General features: G+C 46.3%; 1 protein-coding gene across 1 annotated transcript; it reads right to left on the bottom strand.

The window, feature by feature from the left end:
• Positions 1-16,025: 16,025 nt before the first annotated feature.
• On the bottom strand, positions 16,026-19,260 carry LOC109866023 (transcription factor Sox-8-like). The gene is made up of 3 exons (XM_020454561.2): positions 18,602-19,260; positions 18,049-18,296; positions 16,026-17,825 (listed from the first exon to the last, which is right to left on the bottom strand). Exons 1-3 carry the CDS (start codon positions 19,018-19,020, stop codon positions 17,065-17,067), a joined length of 1,428 nt encoding a protein of 475 aa, XP_020310150.1. The 5' UTR covers positions 19,021-19,260; the 3' UTR covers positions 16,026-17,064.
• Between the last annotated feature and the right edge of the window lie 2,040 nt (positions 19,261-21,300).

Genomic DNA, 21,300 nt, shown 5'->3' with positions numbered 1-21,300 from the left:
GAGTTCCATCCAGGGAGAGTTCCACCCAGGGAGAGTTCCACCCAGGGAGAGTTCCACCCAGGGAGAGTTCCATCCAGGGAGAGTTCCACCCAGGGAGAGTTCCACCCAGGGAGAGTTCCACCCAGGGAGAGTTCCACCCAGGGAGAGTTCCATCCAGGGAGAGTTCCACTCAGGGAGAGTTCCATCCAGGGAGAGTTCTTAAGCTGGGTGCTGGATGGACACTCAGAGGGAAGTGGGAAGTGCGGCTGAGCAGTTGTGAAGTGTGGAGAACCAATATTATTATAGATATGGACTGGCGTGTGCTGACTGCATGCACAAACTCCCGCTCAAGGAGCATGATAACTGCTGTGCAGCTTACACATTTGCAAACAGACCTTGTACTCAAGGGGTTGGTTGTTACAAAAAATGTCATTCCTAGGTTATAACAGTGAGATCGTAATACATAGTTATAGTAACATAGTTATGGTTAGATTCCAATGCCAGGGTTGTGGGTTTGAGTCCCACAGGGGACCAGTATGAAAATGTATGGACCGAATACTGTAAGATGCTCTGGATAAGATTGTCTACAAAAGGAAAAGTGTGGTAGAGTGTTGATTCCTGCCAGTCTGTGTGGCCAGGAAATGCTTCCATTAGCGCATGTCTCCATACAGTGCCTTCAGAAAGTATTCAGACCCCTTGACTTTTCCACATTTTGTTAAGTTACAGCCTTATTCTAAAATATATTAAATCATTTTTTCCCTCATCAATTTACACACAATACCCAACAAAGATAAAACAGGTTCCTGGAATTTTTTGCAAATGTATTAAAATGTTAAAATTAAATATCACATTTACATAAATATTCGGACCCTTTGTTCAAGCATCTTTGGCAGCAATTACAGCATTGAGTCTTCTTTGGTATGACGCTACAAGCTTGGCACACCTGTATTTGGGGAGTTTATCCCATTATTCTCTGTAGATCCTCTCAAGCTCTGTCAGGTTAGATGGGGAGCGTCGCTGCACAGCTATTTTCAGGTCTCTCCGGAGATGTTAGATCGGGTTCAAGTCCGGGCTCTGGTTGGGCCACTGAAGGACATTTAGAGACTTGTCCCGAAGCCACTCCAGCATTGTCTTGGCTGTGTGCTTAGGGTCATCGTCCTGTTGGAAGGTGAACCTTCGCCCCAGTCTGAGGTCCTGAGCGCTCTGGAGCAGGTTTTCATCAAGGATCACTCTGTACTTTGCTCCATTCATCTTTGCCTCGATCCTGACTAGTCTCCCAGTCCCTGCCTCTGAAAAAGATCCCCACAGCATGATACTGCCACCACCATGCTCCAACGTAGGGATGATGCTAGGTTTCTTCCAGACATGACGCTTGGCATTCAGGCCAATCTTGGTTTCTTCAGACCAGAGAATCGTGTTTCTCATTGTCTGAGAGTCTTTAGGTGCCTTTTGGCAAACTCATGGCAGGCTGTCATGGCAGGCTGGCTTCCGTCTGGCCACTCTACCATGAAGGCCTGATTGGTGGAGTGTTGCAGAGCTGGTTGTCCTTCTGGAAGGTTCTCCCATCTCCACGGAAGAACTCTAGAGCTCTGTCAGAGTGACCATCCGGTTCTTGGTCAACTCCCTGACCAAGGCTCTTTTCCCCCGATTGCTCAGTTTGGCCAGGCGGCCAGCTCAAGAAAGAGTCTTGGTGGTTCCAAACATATTCCATTTAAGAATGATGGAGGCCACTGTGTTCTTGGGGACCTTCAATGGTGCAGAAATGTTTTTGTACCCTTCCCCAGATCTGTGCCTCCACACATACCTGTCTCGGCACTCTACGGACAATTCCTTCGACCTCATGGCTTGGTTTTTGCTCTGACATGCACTGTCAACTGTGGGACCTTATATAGACAGGTGTGTGCCTTTCCAGATCATGTCCAATTAATTGAATTTACCACAGGTGGACTCCAATCAAGTTGTAGAAACATCTCAAGGATGAACAATGGAAATAGGATGCACCTAAGCTCAATTTTGAGTATTACAGCAAAGGGTCTGAATACTTATGTAAATAAGGTGTTTCTGCTTTTTATTTGTAATAAATGTGCAAAAATGTATCAACCTATTTTCGCTTTCTCATTATGGGGCATTTTGTGTAGATTGCTGGGGGGGGAAATAATGTAATAGATTTCAGAAAAACACTGTAAAGTAACAAAATGTGTAAAGTCCAGGCGTCTGAATACTTTGCCGAAGGCCCTGTACGTACAGTATGTGCCTGTTCTGTGAACTATGTGCCTTTCCCGTGACCTTCCAGTACATCGTAACACATTGACATGTAGGATCCACATGGCGGGAACTCCTCAAGGGATACCCCTCAGAATGGGGAGTGTGTGTGTGTGTGTGTGTTGGGGGGTCAGGATTAAGAGCTTCAGAGGGTCAGGCTCATGGAGCTGCAGCCCAATCGTCATAGTAACAGCTGGGACACGCTCCCACATGCTGCCTTCACTCTCTCTTTCCCTCTCTCTTTTTAACATTTTTTCCCCTCCCTCGCTCAATTTTCAAGACTGAGTAAATGAACATCGTCTTTATCTATTGGTAATACAGCAAACAATGGCATTTATATTTTATTCATATGAAATAGTATGCTGTAAAGGTAGATGTACTGAACATATAAAGAGTATATATGGTATGAGTGAGTTGGCAGATTTTTGGTCAGGCATAGAGACGGGCTATCCCTCTGTCTGCAAGATAGGGACTAGATGCTTTTTCAAGGACTGGCGCCAAGGCAACGTGCTATGGTTGACCTCAGTCACTGCAGTGAGGTTTCACGGTCGCTCTGTTTCTGGCATTGTGACACGCTACAGACCACTCCAGACCACTCAAAGGCAAAGGGTCAGAGGGCACTATTGTTCGTTGAAATGAGAGATGTACAGGGATCTCTGGGAGCGTCAATGTCTTGGATCCTCCTTAGACTTTCTACAGTATTTATGTGTTTTGGGAAAATAGAAGCTATTACTTAGATTGAACAATATAAATGGGCCTGCCATTTCAATAACTGTTATTCATCCTTCTGTCATTGTTGCACTGCACAGGAACAACTTGCCGGTAGCATCCTGTTATGTTGAGACAGAGATGATCACATAGACAAGACTTGCGTCAGTAGAGGTGTTAGGTCTAATTGACTGTTATAAGTCTATTACACTGCTGCCCCAGTCTATTTCAATTTAGTCGGATGGCGTTTCATGTTGCTAAAGTCTAAAGGAGGGCTATGGCAAAGCTGTAGCACTAATCTAATAACAGTCCCTGGATAGACACACACACACACAAGGGATCCCTTTCACTGCTTCTAATGGGATGAAACACTTCTATCTGCTTTAACTTCTAACAGCTGTAATGGAAAATGAGAAAGACGTGAGAAACCTTATAAACATTTCAAAATAATTAAGAAGACCAATTAAACAGAACTTAACTTGAGAGACTTGGAAGGAAATTACGCTGCTGTCTGACAGGTCTATACTGTAAGTGTGGATGGGTGTGCAGTGACGAAATTATGATTTTGTAGGTGATGGAACTGTACCCAAAATGTGTTGATTCTTCCATGCCAAGTCTTAGCAGAATTTGAACTACCTCTGTGTGTTTTTACACATCCAAATAAGTTGGAACTGCTTTCCCACCTATACAGTAGTAGTGTGTGGCAAACCACAGTGTCAGTAAGGTCTCCCAATGTATTCCTCCACCCTGGCTCCAGAACCGTGTTGCATCATGGGTAAGTCAATGTTGGTTCTGTCTGGCAGCTTGTTGTCGTTGGCGACCCAGTGAGACTGACCAGGTCTTTTCACCATTCAGGAAGTAATTAAAAGTGGGTGGAACCCCAAATCACTAACCATCATATTTGTAGTGAAGCTCAAGGGAAGAAACGTAGGGCATTTAGAATAGCATGAGAGTAGATATAGCAACCCATGAGCCAGGTACAGTATATCTGTCTAAATATCCTGGCTTTGGTTTGTGCAATAGCTATGTTGGTCTGTGTACAGTGTCCATATTCACGGGATGATCTCTCCATTCCAGTGAGGAAATTGATGGTGGAAATTCATGCGTCATTTGTAAAATCAAACTCCTGTTATTATACAATGACGCTTGATTATTTCTGTCAATAACTCTTAACAATCTGTCTCCATTCTCTATCCTCGTCTAGTTGAGTTTCTACAGAAACGTCTTGGCAAACAATAGGCAGAACAGTCTGAGATACAAAAATAGGCAGCTATAAATGAAAATGAGTTCTAACTAAAGAGCATTCTGCTCACAAGCCACCCACGTCCCATCTGTTCGGATCATCTTCCCTGTGGTTGTCTTCCCTGTGGTTAAGTCTTCCCTGTGGTTGAGTCTTCCCTGTGGTTAAGTCTTCCCTGTGGTTAAGTCTTCCCTGGGGTTAAGTCTTCCCTGTGGTTAATTAAGTCTTCCCTGTGGTTGTCTTCCCTGTGGTTGAGTCTTCCCTGTGGTTAAATCTTCCCTGTGGTTAAGTCTTCCCTGTGGTTGTCTTCCCTGTGGTTAATTAAGTCTTCCCTGTGGTTAAGTCTTCCCTGTGGTTGTCTTCCCTGTGGTTAATTAAGTCTTCCCTGTGGTTAAGTCTTCCCTGTGGTTAATTAAATCTTCCCTGTGGTTAATCAAATCTTCCCTGTGGTTAAATCTTCTCTGTGGTTAAATCTTCCCTGTGGTTAAATCTTCTCTGTGGTTAAATCTTCCCTGTGGTTAAATCTTCCCTGTGGTTAAGTCTTCCCTGTGGTTAAGTCTTCCCTGTGGTTGTCTTCCCTGTGGTTAAATATTCCCTGTGGTTAAGTCTTCCCTGTGGTTGTCTTCCCTGTGGTTAAATCTTCCCTGTGGTTGTCTTCCCTGTGGTTAAATCTTCCCTGTGATTAAGTCTTCCCTGTGGTTAAGTCTTCCCTGTGGTTAAATCTTCCCTGTGGTTAAGTCTTCCCTGTGGTTAAATCTTCCCTGTAGTTAAGTCATCCTGTGGTTAAGTCTTCCCTGTGGTTGTCTTCCCTGTGGTTGTCTTCCCTGTGGTTGTCTTCCCTGTGGTTAAGTCTTCCCTGTGGTTAAGTCTTCCCTGTGGTTAAATCTTCCCTGTGGTTGTCTTCCCTGTGGTTAAGTCTTCCCTGTGGTTGTCTTCCCTGTGGTTAAGTCATCCCTATGGTTAAGTCTTCCCTGTGGTTGTCTTCCCTGTGGTTAAGTCTTCCCTGTGGTTGTCTTCCCTGTGGTTAAGTCTTCCCTGTGGTTAAATCTTCCCTGTGGTTAAGTCTTCCCTGTGGTTAAGTCTTCCCTGTGGTTAAGTCTTCCCTGTGGTTAAGTCATCCCTGTGGTTAAGTTTTCCCAGTGGTTGTCTTCCCTGTGGTTAAGTCTTCCCTGTGTTTAAGTCTTCCCTGTGGTTAAATCTTCCCTGTGGTTGTCTTCCCTGTGGTTAAGTCTTCCCTGTGGTTAAGTCTTCCCTGTGGTTGTCTTCCCTGTGGTTGTCTTCCCTGTGGTTAAGTCTTCCCTGTGGTTAAATCTTCCCTGTGGTTAAGTCATCCCTGTGGTTAAGTCTTCCCTGTGGTTGAGTCTTCCCTGTGGTTGTCTTCCCTGTGGTTAAGTCTTCCCTGCGGTTAAATCTTCCCTGTGGTTAAGTCTTCCCTGTGGTTAAGTCTTCCCTGTGGTTAAATCTTCCCTGTGGTTAAGTCTTCCCTGTGGTTAAATCTTCCCTGTGGTTAAGTCATCCTGTGGTTAAGTCTTCCCTGTGGTTAAGTCTTCCCTGTGGTTAAGTCATCCCTGTGGTTAAGTCTTCCCTGTGGTTGTCTTCCCTGTGGTTAAGTCTTCCCTGTGGTTGTCTTCCCTGTGGTTAAGTCTTCCCTGTGGTTGTCTTCCCTGTGGTTGTCTTCCCTGTGGTTGTCTTCCCTGTGGTTAAGTCTTCCCTGTGGTTAAGTCTTCCCTGTGGTTAAGTCTTCCCTGTGGTTAAATCTTCCCTGTGGTTGTCTTCCCTGTGGTTAAGTCTTCCCTGTGGTTGTCTTACCTGTGGTTAAGTCATCCCTATGGTTAAGTCTTCCCTGTGGTTGTCTTCCCTGTGGTTAAGTCTTCCCTGTGGTTGTCTTCCCTGTGGTTAAGTCATCCCTGTGGTTAAGTTTTCCCAGTGGTTGTCTTCCCTGTGGTTAAGTCTTCCCTGTGTTTAAGTCTTCCCTGTGGTTAAATCTTCCCTGTGGTTGTCTTCCCTGTGGTTAAGTCTTCCCTGTGGTTAAGTCTTCCCTGTGGTTGTCTTCCCTGTGGTTGTCTTCCCTGTGGTTAAGTCTTCCCTGTGGTTAAATCTTCCCTGTGGTTAAGTCATCCCTGTGGTTAAGTCTTCCCTGTGGTTGAGTCTTCCCTGTGGTTGTCTTCCCTGTGGTTAAGTCTTCCCTGCGGTTAAATCTTCCCTGTGGTTAAGTCTTCCCTGTGGTTAAGTCTTCCCTGTGGTTAAATCTTCCCTGTGGTTAAGTCTTCCCTGTAGTTAAATCTTCCCTGTGGTTAAGTCATCCTGTGGTTAAGTCTTCCCTGTGGTTAAGTCTTCCCTGTGGTTAAGTCATCCCTGTGGTTAAGTCTTCCCTGTGGTTGTCTTCCCTGTGGTTAAGTCTTCCCTGTGGTTGTCTTCCCTGTGGTTAAGTCTTCCCTGTGGTTGTCTTCCCTGTGGTTGTCTTCCCTGTGGTTGTCTTCCCTGTGGTTAAGTCTTCCCTGTGGTTAAGTCTTCCCTGTGGTTAAATCTTCCCTGTGGTTGTCTTCCCTGTGGTTAAGTCTTCCCTGTGGTTGTCTTCCCTGTGGTTAAGTCATCCCTATGGTTAAGTCTTCCCTGTGGTTGTCTTCCCTGTGGTTAAGTCTTCCCTGTGGTTGTCTTCCCTGTGGTTAAGTCTTCCCTGTGGTTAAATCTTCCCTGTGGTTAAGTCTTCCCTGTGGTTAAGTCTTCCCTGTGGTTAAGTCTTCCCTGTGGTTAAGTCATCCCTGTGGTTAAGTTTTCCCTGTGGTTGTCTTCCCTGTGGTTAAGTCTTCCCTGTGTTTAAGTCTTCCCTGTGGTTAAATCTTCCCTGTGGTTGTCTTCCCTGTGGTTGTCTTCCCTGTGGTTAAGTCTTCCCTGTGGTTGTCTTCCCTGTGGTTAAGTCTTCCCTGTGGTTAAGTCTTCCCTGTGGTTGTCTTCCCTGTGGTTACGTCTTCCCTGTGGTTAAGTCTCCCTGTGGTTAAGTCTTCCCTGTGGTTAAATCTTCCCTGTGGTTAAGTCTTCCCTGTGGTTAAATCTTCCCTGTGGTTAAGTCTTCCCTGTGGTTAAGTCTTCCCTGTGGTTAAATCTTCCCTGTGGTTGTCTTCCCTGTGGTTAAGTCTTCCCTGTGGTTAAGTCTTCCCTGTGGTTGTCTTCCCTGTGGTTACGTCTTCCCTGTGGTTAAGTCTCCCTGTGGTTAAGTCTTCCCTGTGGTTAAGTCTTCCCTGCGGTTAAGTCTTCCCTGCGGTTAAGTCTTCCCTGCGGTTAAATCTTCCCTGTGGTTAAGTCTTCCCTGTGGTTAAGTCTTCCCTGTGGTTAAATCTTCCCTGTGGTTGTCTTCCCTGTGGTTAAGTCATCCCTATGGTTAAGTCTTCCCTGTGGTTGTCTTCTCTGTGGTTAAGTCTTCCCTGTGGTTGTCTTCCCTGTGGTTAAGTCTTCCCTGTGGTTAAATCTTCCCTGTGGTTAAGTCTTCCCTGTGGTTAAGTCTTCCCTGTGGTTAAGTCTTCCCTGTGGTTAAGTCATCCCTGTGGTTAAGTTTTCCCTGTGGTTGTCTTCCCTGTGGTTAAGTCTTCCCTGTGTTTAAGTCTTCCCTGTGGTTAAATCTTCCCTGTGGTTGTCTTCCCTGTGGTTGTCTTCCCTGTGGTTAAGTCTTCCCTGTGGTTGTCTTCCCTGTGGTTAAGTCTTCCCTGTGGTTAAGTCTTCCCTGTGGTTGTCTTCCCTGTGGTTACGTCTTCCCTGTGGTTAAGTCTCCCTGTGGTTAAGTCTTCCCTGTGGTTAAATCTTCCCTGTGGTTAAGTCTTCCCTGTGGTTAAATCTTCCCTGTGGTTAAGTCTTCCCTGTGGTTAAGTCTTCCCTGTGGTTAAATCTTCCCTGTGGTTGTCTTCCCTGTGGTTAAGTCTTCCCTGTGGTTAAGTCTTCCCTGTGGTTGTCTTCCCTGTGGTTACGTCTTCCCTGTGGTTAAGTCTCCCTGTGGTTAAGTCTTCCCTGTGGTTAAATCTTCCCTGTGGTTAAGTCTTCCCTGTGGTTAAATCTTCCCTGTGGTTAAGTCTTCCCTGTGGTTAAGTCTTCCCTGTGGTTAAATCTTCCCTGTGGTTAAATCTTCCCTGCGGTTGAGTCTTCCCTGTGGTTGTCTTCCCTTTGGTTAAATCTTCCCTGTGGTTAAGTCTTCCCTGTGGTTGAGTCTTCCCTGTGGTTGTCTTCCCTGTGGTTAAGTCTTCCCTGTGGTTAAGTCTTCCCTGTGGTTGAGTCATCCCTGTGGTTAAGTCTTCCCTGTGGTTGTCTTCCCTGTGGTTAAATCTTCCCTGTGGTTAATTAAGTCTTCCCTGTGGTTGAGTCTTCCCTGTGGTTGTCTTCCCTGTGGTTAAGTCTTCCCTGTGGTTAAATCTTCCCTGTGGTTAAGTATTCCCTGTGGTTAAGTCTTCCCTGTGGTTAAGTCTTCCCTGTGGTTAAGTCATCCCTGTGGTTAAGTTTTCCCAGTGGTTGTCTTCCCTGTGGTTAAGTCTTCCCTGTGTTTAAGTCTTCCCTGTGGTTAAATCTTCCCTGTGGTTGTCTTTCCTGTGGTTAAGTCTTCCCTGTGGTTAAGTCTTCCCTGTGGTTGTCTTCCCTGTGGTTGTCTTCCCTGTGGTTAAGTCTTCCCTGTGGTTAAATCTTCCCTGTGGTTAAGTCATCCCTGTGGTTAAGTCTTCCCTGTGGTTGAGTCTTCCCTGTGGTTGTCTTCCCTGTGGTTAAGTCTTCCCTGCGGTTAAATCTTCCCTGTGGTTAAGTCTTCCCTGTGGTTAAGTCTTCCCTGTGGTTAAATCTTCCCTGTGGTTAAGTCTTCCCTGTGGTTAAATCTTCCCTGTGGTTAAGTCATCCTGTGGTTAAGTCTTCCCTGTGGTTAAGTCTTCCCTGTGGTTAAGTCATCCCTGTGGTTAAGTCTTCCCTGTGGTTGTCTTCCCTGTGGTTAAGTCTTCCCTGTGGTTGTCTTCCCTGTGGTTAAGTCTTCCCTGTGGTTGTCTTCCCTGTGGTTGTCTTCCCTGTGGTTGTCTTCCCTGTGGTTAAGTCTTCCCTGTGGTTAAGTCTTCCCTGTGGTTAAGTCTTCCCTGTGGTTAAATCTTCCCTGTGGTTGTCTTCCCTGTGGTTAAGTCTTCCCTGTGGTTGTCTTCCCTGTGGTTAAGTCATCCCTATGGTTAAGTCTTCCCTGTGGTTGTCTTCCCTGTGGTTAAGTCTTCCCTGTGGTTGTCTTCCCTGTGGTTAAGTCATCCCTGTGGTTAAGTTTTCCCAGTGGTTGTCTTCCCTGTGGTTAAGTCTTCCCTGTGTTTAAGTCTTCCCTGTGGTTAAATCTTCCCTGTGGTTGTCTTCCCTGTGGTTAAGTCTTCCCTGTGGTTAAGTCTTCCCTGTGGTTGTCTTCCCTGTGGTTGTCTTCCCTGTGGTTAAGTCTTCCCTGTGGTTAAATCTTCCCTGTGGTTAAGTCATCCCTGTGGTTAAGTCTTCCCTGTGGTTGAGTCTTCCCTGTGGTTGTCTTCCCTGTGGTTAAGTCTTCCCTGCGGTTAAATCGTCCCTGTGGTTAAGTCTTCCCTGTGGTTAAGTCTTCCCTGTGGTTAAATCTTCCCTGTGGTTAAGTCTTCCCTGTGGTTAAATCTTCCCTGTGGTTAAGTCATCCTGTGGTTAAGTCTTCCCTGTGGTTAAGTCTTCCCTGTGGTTAAGTCATCCCTGTGGTTAAGTCTTCCCTGTGGTTGTCTTCCCTGTGGTTAAGTCTTCCCTGTGGTTGTCTTCCCTGTGGTTAAGTCATCCCTGTGGTTAAGTTTTCCCAGTGGTTGTCTTCCCTGTGGTTAAATCTTCCCTGTGGTTGTCTTCCCTGTGGTTAAGTCTTCCCTGTGGTTGTCTTCCCTGTGGTTAAGTCATCCCTATGGTTAAGTCTTCCCTGTGGTTGTCTTCCCTGTGGTTAAGTCTTCCCTGTGGTTGTCTTCCCTGTGGTTAAGTCTTCCCTGTGGTTAAATCTTCCCTGTGGTTAAGTCTTCCCTGTGGTTAAGTCTTCCCTGTGGTTAAGTCTTCCCTGTGGTTAAGTCATCCCTGTGGTTAAGTTTTCCCTGTGGTTGTCTTCCCTGTGGTTAAGTCTTCCCTGTGTTTAAGTCTTCCCTGTGGTTAAATCTTCCCTGTGGTTGTCTTCCCTGTGGTTGTCTTCCCTGTGGTTAAGTCTTCCCTGTGGTTGTCTTCCCTGTGGTTAAGTCTTCCCTGTGGTTAAGTCTTCCCTGTGGTTGTCTTCCCTGTGGTTACGTCTTCCCTGTGGTTAAGTCTCCCTGTGGTTAAGTCTTCCCTGTGGTTAAATCTTCCCTGTGGTTAAGTCTTCCCTGTGGTTAAATCTTCCCTGTGGTTAAGTCTTCCCTGTGGTTAAGTCTTCCCTGTGGTTAAATCTTCCCTGTGGTTGTCTTCCCTGTGGTTAAGTCTTCCCTGTGGTTAAGTCTTCCCTGTGGTTGTCTTCCCTGTGGTTACGTCTTCCCTGTGGTTAAGTCTCCCTGTGGTTAAGTCTTCCCTGTGGTTAAATCTTCCCTGTGGTTAAGTCTTCCCTGTGGTTAAATCTTCCCTGTGGTTAAGTCTTCCCTGTGGTTAAGTCTTCCCTGTGGTTAAATCTTCCCTGTGGTTAAGTCATCCCTGTGGTTAAGTCTTCCCTGTGGTTGAGTCTTCCCTGTGGTTGTCTTCCCTGTGGTTAAGTCTTCCCTGTGGTTAAGTCTTCCCTGTGGTTAAATCTTCCCTGTGGTTAAGTCTTCCCTGTAGTTAAATCTTCCCTGTGGTTAAGTCATCCTGTGGTTAAGTCTTCCCTGTGGTTAAGTCTTCCCTGTGGTTAAGTCATCCCTGTGGTTAAGTCTTCCCTGTGGTTGTCTTCCCTGTGGTTAAGTCTTCCCTGTGGTTGCCTTCCCTGTGGTTAAGTCTTCCCTGTGGTTGTCTTCCCTGTGGTTGTCTTCCCTGTGGTTGTCTTCCCTGTGGTTAAGTCTTCCCTGTGGTTAAGTCTTCCCTGTGGTTAAATCTTCCCTGTGGTTGTCTTCCCTGTGGTTAAGTCTTCCCTGTGGTTGTCTTCCCTGTGGTTAAGTCATCCCTATGGTTAAGTCTTCCCTGTGGTTGTCTTCCCTGTGGTTAAGTCTTCCCTGTGGTTGTCTTCCCTGTGGTTAAGTCTTCCCTGTGGTTAAATCTTCCCTGTGGTTAAGTCTTCCCTGTGGTTAAGTCTTCCCTGTGGTTAAGTCTTCCCTGTGGTTAAGTCATCCCTGTGGTTAAGTTTTCCCTGTGGTTGTCTTCCCTGTGGTTAAGTCTTCCCTGTGGTTAAATCTTCCCTGTGGTTGTCTTCCCTGTGGTTGTCTTCCCTGTGGTTAAGTCTTCCCTGTGGTTGTCTTCCCTGTGGTTAAGTCTTCCCTGTGGTTAAGTCTTCCCTGTGGTTGTCTTCCCTGTGGTTACGTCTTCCCTGTGGTTAAGTCTCCCTGTGGTTAAGTCTTCCCTGTGGTTAAATCTTCCCTGTGGTTAAGTCTTCCCTGTGGTTAAATCTTCCCTGTGGTTAAGTCTTCCCTGTGGTTAAGTCTTCCCTGTGGTTAAATCTTCCCTGTGGTTGTCTTCCCTGTGGTTAAGTCTTCCCTGTGGTTAAGTCTTCCCTGTGGTTGTCTTCCCTGTGGTTACGTCTTCCCTGTGGTTAAGTCTCCCTGTGGTTAAGTCTTCCCTGTGGTTAAGTCTTCCCTGCGGTTAAGTCTTCCCTGTGGTTAAGTCTTCCCTGCGGTTAAATCTTCCCTGTGGTTAAGTCTTCCCTGTGGTTAAGTCTTCCCTGTGGTTAAATCTTCCCTGTGGTTGTCTTCCCTGTGGTTAAGTCATCCCTATGGTTAAGTCTTCCCTGTGGTTGTCTTCCCTGTGGTTAAGTCTTCCCTGTGGTTGTCTTCCCTGTGGTTAAGTCTTCCCTGTGGTTAAATCTTCCCTGTGGTTAAGTCTTCCCTGTGGTTAAGTCTTCCCTGTGGTTAAGTCTTCCCTGTGGTTAAGTCATCCCTGTGGTTAAGTTTTCCCTGTGGTTGTCTTCCCTGTGGTTAAGTCTTCCCTGTGTTTAAGTCTTCCCTGTGGTTAAATCTTCCCTGTGGTTGTCTTCCCTGTGGTTGTCTTCCCTGTGGTTAAGTCTTCCCTGTGGTTGTCTTCCCTGTGGTTAAGTCTTCCCTGTGGTTAAGTCTTCCCTGTGGTTGTCTTCCCTGTGGTTACGTCTTCCCTGTGGTTAAGTCTCCCTGTGGTTAAGTCTTCCCTGTGGTTAAATCTTCCCTGTGGTTAAGTCTTCCCTGTGGTTAAATCTTCCCTGTGGTTAAGTCTTCCCTGTGGTTAAGTCTTCCCTGTGGTTAAATCTTCCCTGTGGTTGTCTTCCCTGTGGTTAAGTCTTCCCTGTGGTTAAGTCTTCCCTGTGGTTGTCTTCCCTGTGGTTACGTCTTCCCTGTGGTTAAGTCTCCCTGTGGTTAAGTCTTCCCTGTGGTTAAATCTTCCCTGTGGTTAAGTCTTCCCTGTGGTTAAATCTTCCCTGTGGTTAAGTCTTCCCTGTGGTTAAGTCTTCCCTGTGGTTAAATCTTCCCTGTGGTTAAATCTTCCCTGCGGTTGAGTCTTCCCTGTGGTTGTCTTCCCTTTGGTTAAATCTTCCATGTGGTTAAGTCTTCCCTGTGGTTGAGTCTTCCCTGTGGTTGTCTTCCCTGTGGTTAAGTCTTCCCTGTGGTTAAGTCTTCCCTGTGGTTGAGTCATCCCTGTGGTTAAGTCTTCCCTGTGGTTGTCTTCCCTGTGGTTAAATCTTCCCTGTGGTTAATTAAGTCTTCCCTGTGGTTGAGTCTTCCCTGTGGTTGTCTTCCCTGTGGTTAAGTCTTCCCTGTGGTTAAATCTTCCCTGTGGTTAAGTATTCCCTGTGGTTAAGTCTTCCCTGTGGTTAAGTCTTCCCTGTGGTTAAGTCATCCCTGTGGTTAAGTTTTCCCAGTGGTTGTCTTCCCTGTGGTTAAGTCTTCCCTGTGTTTAAGTCTTCCCTGTGGTTAAATCTTCCCTGTGGTTGTCTTTCCTGTGGTTAAGTCTTCCCTGTGGTTAAGTCTTCCCTGTGGTTGTCTTCCCTGTGGTTGTCTTCCCTGTGGTTAAGTCTTCCCTGTGGTTAAATCTTCCCTGTGGTTAAGTCATCCCTGTGGTTAAGTCTTCCCTGTGGTTGAGTCTTCCCTGTGGTTGTCTTCCCTGTGGTTAAGTCTTCCCTGCGGTTAAATCTTCCCTGTGGTTAAGTCTTCCCTGTGGTTAAGTCTTCCCTGTGGTTAAATCTTCCCTGTGGTTAAGTCTTCCCTGTGGTTAAATCTTCCCTGTGGTTAAGTCATCCTGTGGTTAAGTCTTCCCTGTGGTTAAGTCTTCCCTGTGGTTAAGTCATCCCTGTGGTTAAGTCTTCCCTGTGGTTGTCTTCCCTGTGGTTAAGTCTTCCCTGTGGTTGTCTTCACTGTGGTTAAGTCTTCCCTGTGGTTGTCTTCCCTGTGGTTGTCTTCCCTGTGGTTGTCTTCCCTGTGGTTAAGTCTTCCCTGTGGTTAAGTCTTCCCTGTGGTTAAGTCTTCCCTGTGGTTAAATCTTCCCTGTGGTTGTCTTCCCTGTGGTTAAGTCTTCCCTGTGGTTGTCTTCCCTGTGGTTAAGTCATCCCTATGGTTAAGTCTTCCCTGTGGTTGTCTTCCCTGTGGTTAAGTCTTCCCTGTGGTTGTCTTCCCTGTGGTTAAGTCATCCCTGTGGTTAAGTTTTCCCAGTGGTTGTCTTCCCTGTGGTTAAGTCTTCCCTGTGTTTAAGTCTTCCCTGTGGTTAAATCTTCCCTGTGGTTGTCTTCCCTGTGGTTAAGTCTTCCCTGTGGTTAAGTCTTCCCTGTGGTTGTCTTCCCTGTGGTTGTCTTCCCTGTGGTTAAGTCTTCCCTGTGGTTAAATCTTCCCTGTGGTTAAGTCATCCCTGTGGTTAAGTCTTCCCTGTGGTTGAGTCTTCCCTGTGGTTGTCTTCCCTGTGGTTAAGTCTTCCCTGCGGTTAAATCGTCCCTGTGGTTAAGTCTTCCCTGTGGTTAAGTCTTCCCTGTGGTTAAATCTTCCCTGTGGTTAAGTCTTCCCTGTGGTTAAATCTTCCCTGTGGTTAAGTCATCCTGTGGTTAAGTCTTCCCTGTGGTTAAGTCTTCCCTGTGGTTAAGTCATCCCTGTGGTTAAGTCTTCCCTGTGGTTGTCTGCCCTGTGGTTAAGTCTTCCCTGTGGTTGTCTTCCCTGTGGTTAAGTCATCCCTGTGGTTAAGTTTTCCCAGTGGTTGTCTTCCCTGTGGTTAAATCTTCCCTGTGGTTGTCTTCCCTGTGGTTAAGTCTTCCCTGTGGTTGTCTTCCCTGTGGTTAAGTCATCCCTATGGTTAAGTCTTCCCTGTGGTTGTCTTCCCTGTGGTTAAGTCTTCCCTGTGGTTGTCTTCCCTGTGGTTAAGTCTTCCCTGTGGTTAAATCTTCCCTGTGGTTAAGTCTTCCCTGTGGTTAAGTCTTCCCTGTGGTTAAGTCTTCCCTGTGGTTAAGTCATCCCTGTGGTTAAGTTTTCCCTGTGGTTGTCTTCCCTGTGGTTAAGTCTTCCCTGTGTTTAAGTCTTCCCTGTGGTTAAATCTTCCCTGTGGTTGTCTTCCCTGTGGTTGTCTTCCCTGTGGTTAAGTCTTCCCTGTGGTTGTCTTCCCTGTGGTTAAGTCTTCCCTGTGGTTAAGTCTTCCCTGTGGTTGTCTTCCCTGTGGTTACGTCTTCCCTGTGGTTAAGTCTCCCTGTGGTTAAGTCTTCCCTGTGGTTAAATCTTCCCTGTGGTTAAGTCTTCCCTGTGGTTAAATCTTCCCTGTGGTTAAGTCTTCCCTGTGGTTAAGTCTTCCCTGTGGTTAAATCTTCCCTGTGGTTGTCTTCCCTGTGGTTAAGTCTTCCCTGTGGTTAAGTCTTCCCTGTGGTTGTCTTCCCTGTGGTTACGTCTTCCCTGTGGTTAAGTCTCCCTGTGGTTAAGTCTTCCCTGTGGTTAAATCTTCCCTGTGGTTAAGTCTTCCCTGTGGTTAAATCTTCCCTGTGGTTAAGTCTTCCCTGTGGTTAAGTCTTCCCTGTGGTTAAATCTTCCCTGTGGTTAAATCTTCCCTGCGGTTGAGTCTTCCCTGTGGTTGTCTTCCCTTTGGTTAAATCTTCCCTGTGGTTAAGTCTTCCCTGTGGTTGAGTCTTCCCTGTGGTTGTCTTCCCTGTGGTTAAGTCTTCCCTGTGGTTAAGTCTTCCCTGTGGTTGAGTCATCCCTGTGGTTAAGTCTTCCCTGTGGTTGTCTTCCCTGTGGTTAAATCTTCCCTGTGGTTAATTAAGTCTTCCCTGTGGTTGAGTCTTCCCTGTGGTTGTCTTCCCTGTGGTTAAGTCTTCCCTGTGGTTAAATCTTCCCTGTGGTTAAGTCTTCCCTGTGGTTAAGTCATCCCTGTGGTTGTCTTCCCTGTGGTTACATCTTCCCTGTGGTTAAGTCATCCCTGTGGTTAAGTCTTCCCTGTGGTTAAGTCTTCCCTGTGGTTAAGTCATCCCTGTGGTTAAGTCTTCCCTGTGGTTAAATCTTTCCTGTGGTTAAGTCATCCCATACTCTGTTGCTTGTTGGTGCCTTTGGTAATGATGTAGTTGTTGTTTATTGGTCCCATTAATGTCATTTTCTTTCCCCAGATAAAGGGAGAAATAGAAACCTTTAACAAAGTAATGGCTTATTTAAAATGCATTGCTTTCTGTCTGTGTCACACACGCATGCTCACACACTCACACACTCACACTAACAACTCTCTGTAATTGCATGGCAAGCATCCAGTCTGTCTTCAAGAAATTTTGCCCAACTACTCAGAAATGTTTTGTTTATTTATCTGTCATTTGCAAAAATATTCATAATTGTCAGAAAAAGGTGTGTGGGCAAACGTATTTAATGGCTCGGCATGAGTTCTTACTCTGCAATTCAGTTATTTCATCATAAAGGTAAACATAAAACAGCATCCCACACTAAGCTTATCAAGCATTTACAAGAGCCAGTTACAAGTCGCTGGTTATCATAGGGCCAGCATACAAATACTCCAGTCGACATATCAAGTATAAATGTCAAATAATCAAAACCTGGAATGTCCATTAGGCAGTCTCTCCGTGTTTCTTTTGAGTTTCAGAAATACAAGCCTTCATCCACACAGAACTGCAGGGCTGGAATGAACATGTCTTCTTCAAATGTTGACAAGTGCAGCAGATGCACAGGGCTTAGCGGTCCATGCTACATGGTGAGTATGGCCGTTTCTGTCCTTAGTCCAGCTGTCCAGTCAATCACAACGTATGGTAGATCGTTTAACTTGTTTCCTTCAACCCTGAAATCTAGTAAACTCCATCCGTAGGAAAAATAATTGAACACCTGTTGCCTTGAGTGAAATCCACGGCTTATTTTCAGACAAGGAATGGAACTGCACTGATGTGATGCGAATAGGAAATGGAATTACAGTTAGTTTGATAAATCTGTTAACTGCAATGGTCATTCCAAAATAAAACATTTTATTATAAAACATAAATACAAACATAATATTTTAAAGTTATAATAATTATTCAATCTGAGATGAAGAGTTGAACAAGAAAGGAACTGAAAAAGTAAATATAGAATTGGGTTAATTTGTGATGTGGTCCAAACAGAAGTGCGGTCCACATTTTCCTCACGGAGGATTCATGCATGCTTGTGGGTAAAGACTCTCTGTCCATCGTGACAAAACCAGCAGGCACTTGGTCTTGGATAATGTCCAATCTTGAGCCTTGTGTCATGTCCTCACTAACACGACACAAGCAGAAGAATCCCACAGACTATGTGAAAGCCATGTCAGACTGGCACCATAGGCAGTCAGTGCTGAGTCTAAGGCCTGGTGAGTGTGGAATAGACAGTCTGCTCCCAGTTTGGGCTGTGGCTGTGGGGTGGAGGGATAGCTAGGCTGTTGATGAGCGGGCTGCCGTAGGGGTGGCGAGAGGAGTGGAAGTAGGGGTACTGATAGAGACCTGCGGGGTAGCTGGTGTAGGCACTGTAGTAGCTGGGGCTCTGGAGGTCTGCATAGTCACAGTGGGGGCTGGGCAAGGAGGAGGAGGAAGAGGAGGCTGCAGAGGAGGGGCAGCTCCCGGAGTTGAGGGGGGTGTAGTCGGGGTGGGGTGGCGGGGAGCTGTGGGACTGCTGGCTGCTGTAGTGCCTGGGACTCAGCTGCTCCGTTTTGATCTGCGTTCTGTGGTGAAGGCCATCGCTGTTACTTGAGGACGAGGAGGAAGAAGGGGGTGCCGACCCCGCTCCCGGCCCTTTAGGACCCCAAGGCGAGGCATTGCTGTGGGAGTGGCCATAGGAGGAGCTTAGGGACCCAGAGGGGGCGTTGGGTCCTTGCCCCCCCTGCCCGTGGTTGGGAGGTGCATCGGCAGAGCCATGCCCGTTGAGTGGCAGGTACTGGTCAAACTCGTGGACGTCGAAGGCCTCCATGTTGCTGATGACGTCAGTGCTCAGCTCTGAGATATCCACGTTGCTGAAGTCGATGTTCTGCCGACCACCGTCCAGGGGGTGCCGGCCCTCGTGTTTCACCCCCAGGTGCAGCTCTGTCTTGGGGGTGGTGGGGGGTGTGGGGGGTCCATGTGGTTGGCCTTTAAAAAAAGACACAACAGATGCCTAAACATTATTTACCATATGCAAACAAAAAGGGGGAACCTGCATACTGCGCAACTAAAAGAGGGAGGGACAAGATCCTCTAGTGAGGACCAGATAAATACCATGCCCAGGTCACTTCCAAACTTTGGGCTAACTGTTATTATTTAATATCAATTGATCGGGAATGCAAAAATTAATCGAATGGTGAAAGCCACTCACTTGTCCGCTCTAGATGATGTTGTCCATCCCCCATGGAGGTTGGTCTGGCCAGACCAGGTTCAGCCTTGTACATCTGGCCCGGGTGGAGGTGGGCCAGCTCAGCCCCGGAGTCCGAGTCACTCTGACCTGGCTTGGTGCTCTTCCTTCTCCGTGGTTGGTACTTGTAGTCAGGGTAGTCTTTTTTGTGTTGGACCCTCAGTCTCTCTGCCTCCTCCACAAATGGCCTCTTCTCGCTTTCAGAGAGCAGGCTGGAAATTGATAACAGGTTGGGTTGAGTTGTGGACTACTATAAGATGCACAGTGTTGGATGTCCTAATGAATATCATGTAAATGGCGTGTAGAATTAGGGTAATCATGATGAAAAGGCAATGTTGTGCCGTACGTTTTAGGAAACATGACTAATAAAGTAATAATACGTATTTTTTAACTTGTCAGCAATGAACATTGTGTACATCAATTTTAACTGCATATTTTTGTGCCACGTTCTATGCAGGCACATTATGCACGCGGATGTGTATTATATCCCCCATTACATATATACATCTATACTGACCGCCATAGCTTCCCCAAGGTCTTGCTGAGTTCGGCGTTGTGGAGATGCGGGTACTGGTCCGCTAGTTTCCTGCGCGCCGCCTGCGCCCACACCATGAACGCGTTCATTGGCCGCTTCACATGGGGTTTGTTTTTCAGAGCTCGGTCTCCTCGTGTAGGCATCGGTACGAGCGACCAGTCGTATCCGTTCAGCACCTGAGTCACCGCGTCTCGGATGCACGCGGGAAACCGGTTATCCTCCTCGCCGATGTCCAGTTTTGGGGTAATCCCGTCTCCGGGTGAGTGCCTGGGCGCCTGTCCATCGGAGCCGGTTGGAGAGGACGGGACGTCCGAATCCGAGTCGTCCTGCGACATCGAGCTGGCAGTTCCCGTTGGACTGCATGGATGGTTGTTGACTGACTTACTATTTTCCTCCGTCATGTTCAGCGCAAAATTGATGTGGTGTATCTAGTTACATGTAGGTTGCACCAAATGTGCATTTTACGCACGGAGCCTTAATTAAGTGACCAAAAATGTAAAATCCCAAACGCTCTTTGTGATGTTCGTTTTTATTTATTTATCCCTCACACTGTTGTATGTTTTTGTTGTTGGATATGATGTCTACAATGTCGTCCCAGTTTTATACTGACACTTTTTGTTCTGCCTAGATAATGTTGTTGGAATCGGGTTGGGTCCTCTCACGCCACGCCTCAAATCTCATTGGTTTGGACATAGCTCCACTGGTACATCCCATTTTTAGGAAATATGAGCCAGTGATTTGATCATTTGTGTTACATCATTTCTAATGATTAGTTTAGCTGTATAACCTATGTTAAATGTATTATATCAGCCAGACGTTAAATATGATACTCTTAGCCATAGTTATCCATGGTCAGAATTTCTGGTTTACATTCAGATACATTGACTGTGGAACCATATGTGCAAGGCATGGACCTATGAACCTGCAACGTCATAGCTGTCAAAAAGAAATACAGAGATTTGTTCACTCTTTTCAGAGCTTAATGTTTTCCTCCTCTTCAGTACACATGGCCGTATACTGGGGGTAGCTCATCCAGGTGTTGTAGTAGTACACGGGCTGGGCAGCATAGCAGGGACCCTGGGGCAGCCACAACAATCGGCAGGCCGTTTGCCCGTGCGCCTTGGAGGATGTGCTGGTGTCCTGGTTGCTAGAGGAGGCCGTGGCTGCGCGGGAGTCCAGGCAGCAGGTCCTTTATCATCTGCCTGATCTCCGGAGTTTGACCATGTTTGAACTTTTAGGAAATGTTCTGTTCAAGTAATTAAAATACCAAGAAAATAACGTTATTTTGAGAAGTTCCTTAAATATGCTGCGAATGTTCCAAAGCCTAGCAACTAACCTGCACCATTCCCAGAACATTTTGGTAGGGTTGTTTGCAAAAGTACCATAGGACAACAACGCTCTCACCAAGCTCTAAGAAACATGGTTCTCAGAACGTTATGCACTAGCTGGGTATCTTTTGTTGGTGTCTTACATTTTCTTTTTACAATCTGTTGTGTGGGATGTTTAAAACTAACAACTAGTCTATAGGCCTATTTGGAGGGCTGAAAGAAACAAACGGATAATTAGACTACATGTTGAAAATAATTTTTTCTCTGACTGTAGGCTAGGAATTGGACTGCATTCATCATATAACATTTAGCTCCCACACATTTCTATAACCATCACAACACAAGTCCTAGGGCGCAATCCTCTGCCCAGGCGTTGCCGACACATACAGATCTTACAATGCCTTGATATGTATTTTATGTAGGCCTATCAGCTAATCACATCATATGTTATAGCAATCTGGTGCCCGACTGCACAGTTGATGACATCGCACGCAACATTGGTTGATTCATGCAACATCTGAGCAGGGTAACACAACCAATGGTTGACGCATGCAACGTCTTAGCAGTGGAATGCGACCATACACTTGCCAAATTGGCATCGTGTCAATGTCACGGGTGTGACAAGTTGCCTCATTACCCCAAGAAGAGCTCATATTGGCTAATTGATGTTCCATATGATTTCAGACGATTCCATAACATAACATCTGATTTGGATCCAACAATGAGTAAGACATGAGGATTTCAAATAAATGTTCAAAAATCCCCCCCCCCCCCCCCCTGCCTGGCTCCTGCGCTGTGCCACTTCCTGTGCCTGTTTTGGTTTGTTTGATTTTGTATAAGCAAACTGTGGAATGGAACATGTGATATGTATCCTATCCTGCCCTATAAAAAATGGAAACTGTTGTTAAGTCTCTACTTCACTCTGCCTGCTCAACCCAGATCCAAAAGAACATGTCACTTTTGCACCATGTAACCACAGGTGTATAGAAGGCCCACCTGATTCCCTTTCCTTTCCAATCGAGGGTATGGGATACGGCTTGGAAAATGTTGGATGGGAAGATGATGGAAGTGGATGCTGAGTTGGAATTAAGCAGAGCGTTGAGCAAATTTGTTGAAAACAAATGTTTTCAAGGGACAACAGTAGCATCGAAAACTGGAGCAAAAAGGAAATAGTCTAAAATTGGAGTGGAAGATACGCGTGTAAATGATGATGAATCATTTCTTGTTGGGATGTGTTTGAGTAAGGATGCATATGTGGGGAAACCTGTTTGAGGTGTCAAATGGTGAAGTATGCGCTTGGAAAAGTGGAGTCTGTCAGTGACCAGGAGTGGTCTTATTTTGATCAATTGTATT

Source organism: Oncorhynchus kisutch, linkage group LG20 (genome assembly GCF_002021735.2).
Source record: "Oncorhynchus kisutch isolate 150728-3 linkage group LG20, Okis_V2, whole genome shotgun sequence".
Classification (NCBI taxonomy): domain Eukaryota; kingdom Metazoa; phylum Chordata; class Actinopteri; order Salmoniformes; family Salmonidae; genus Oncorhynchus; species Oncorhynchus kisutch.
Note: the sequence above shows the minus strand (reverse complement) of the source record. Positions and strands in the feature narration are given on the sequence as shown.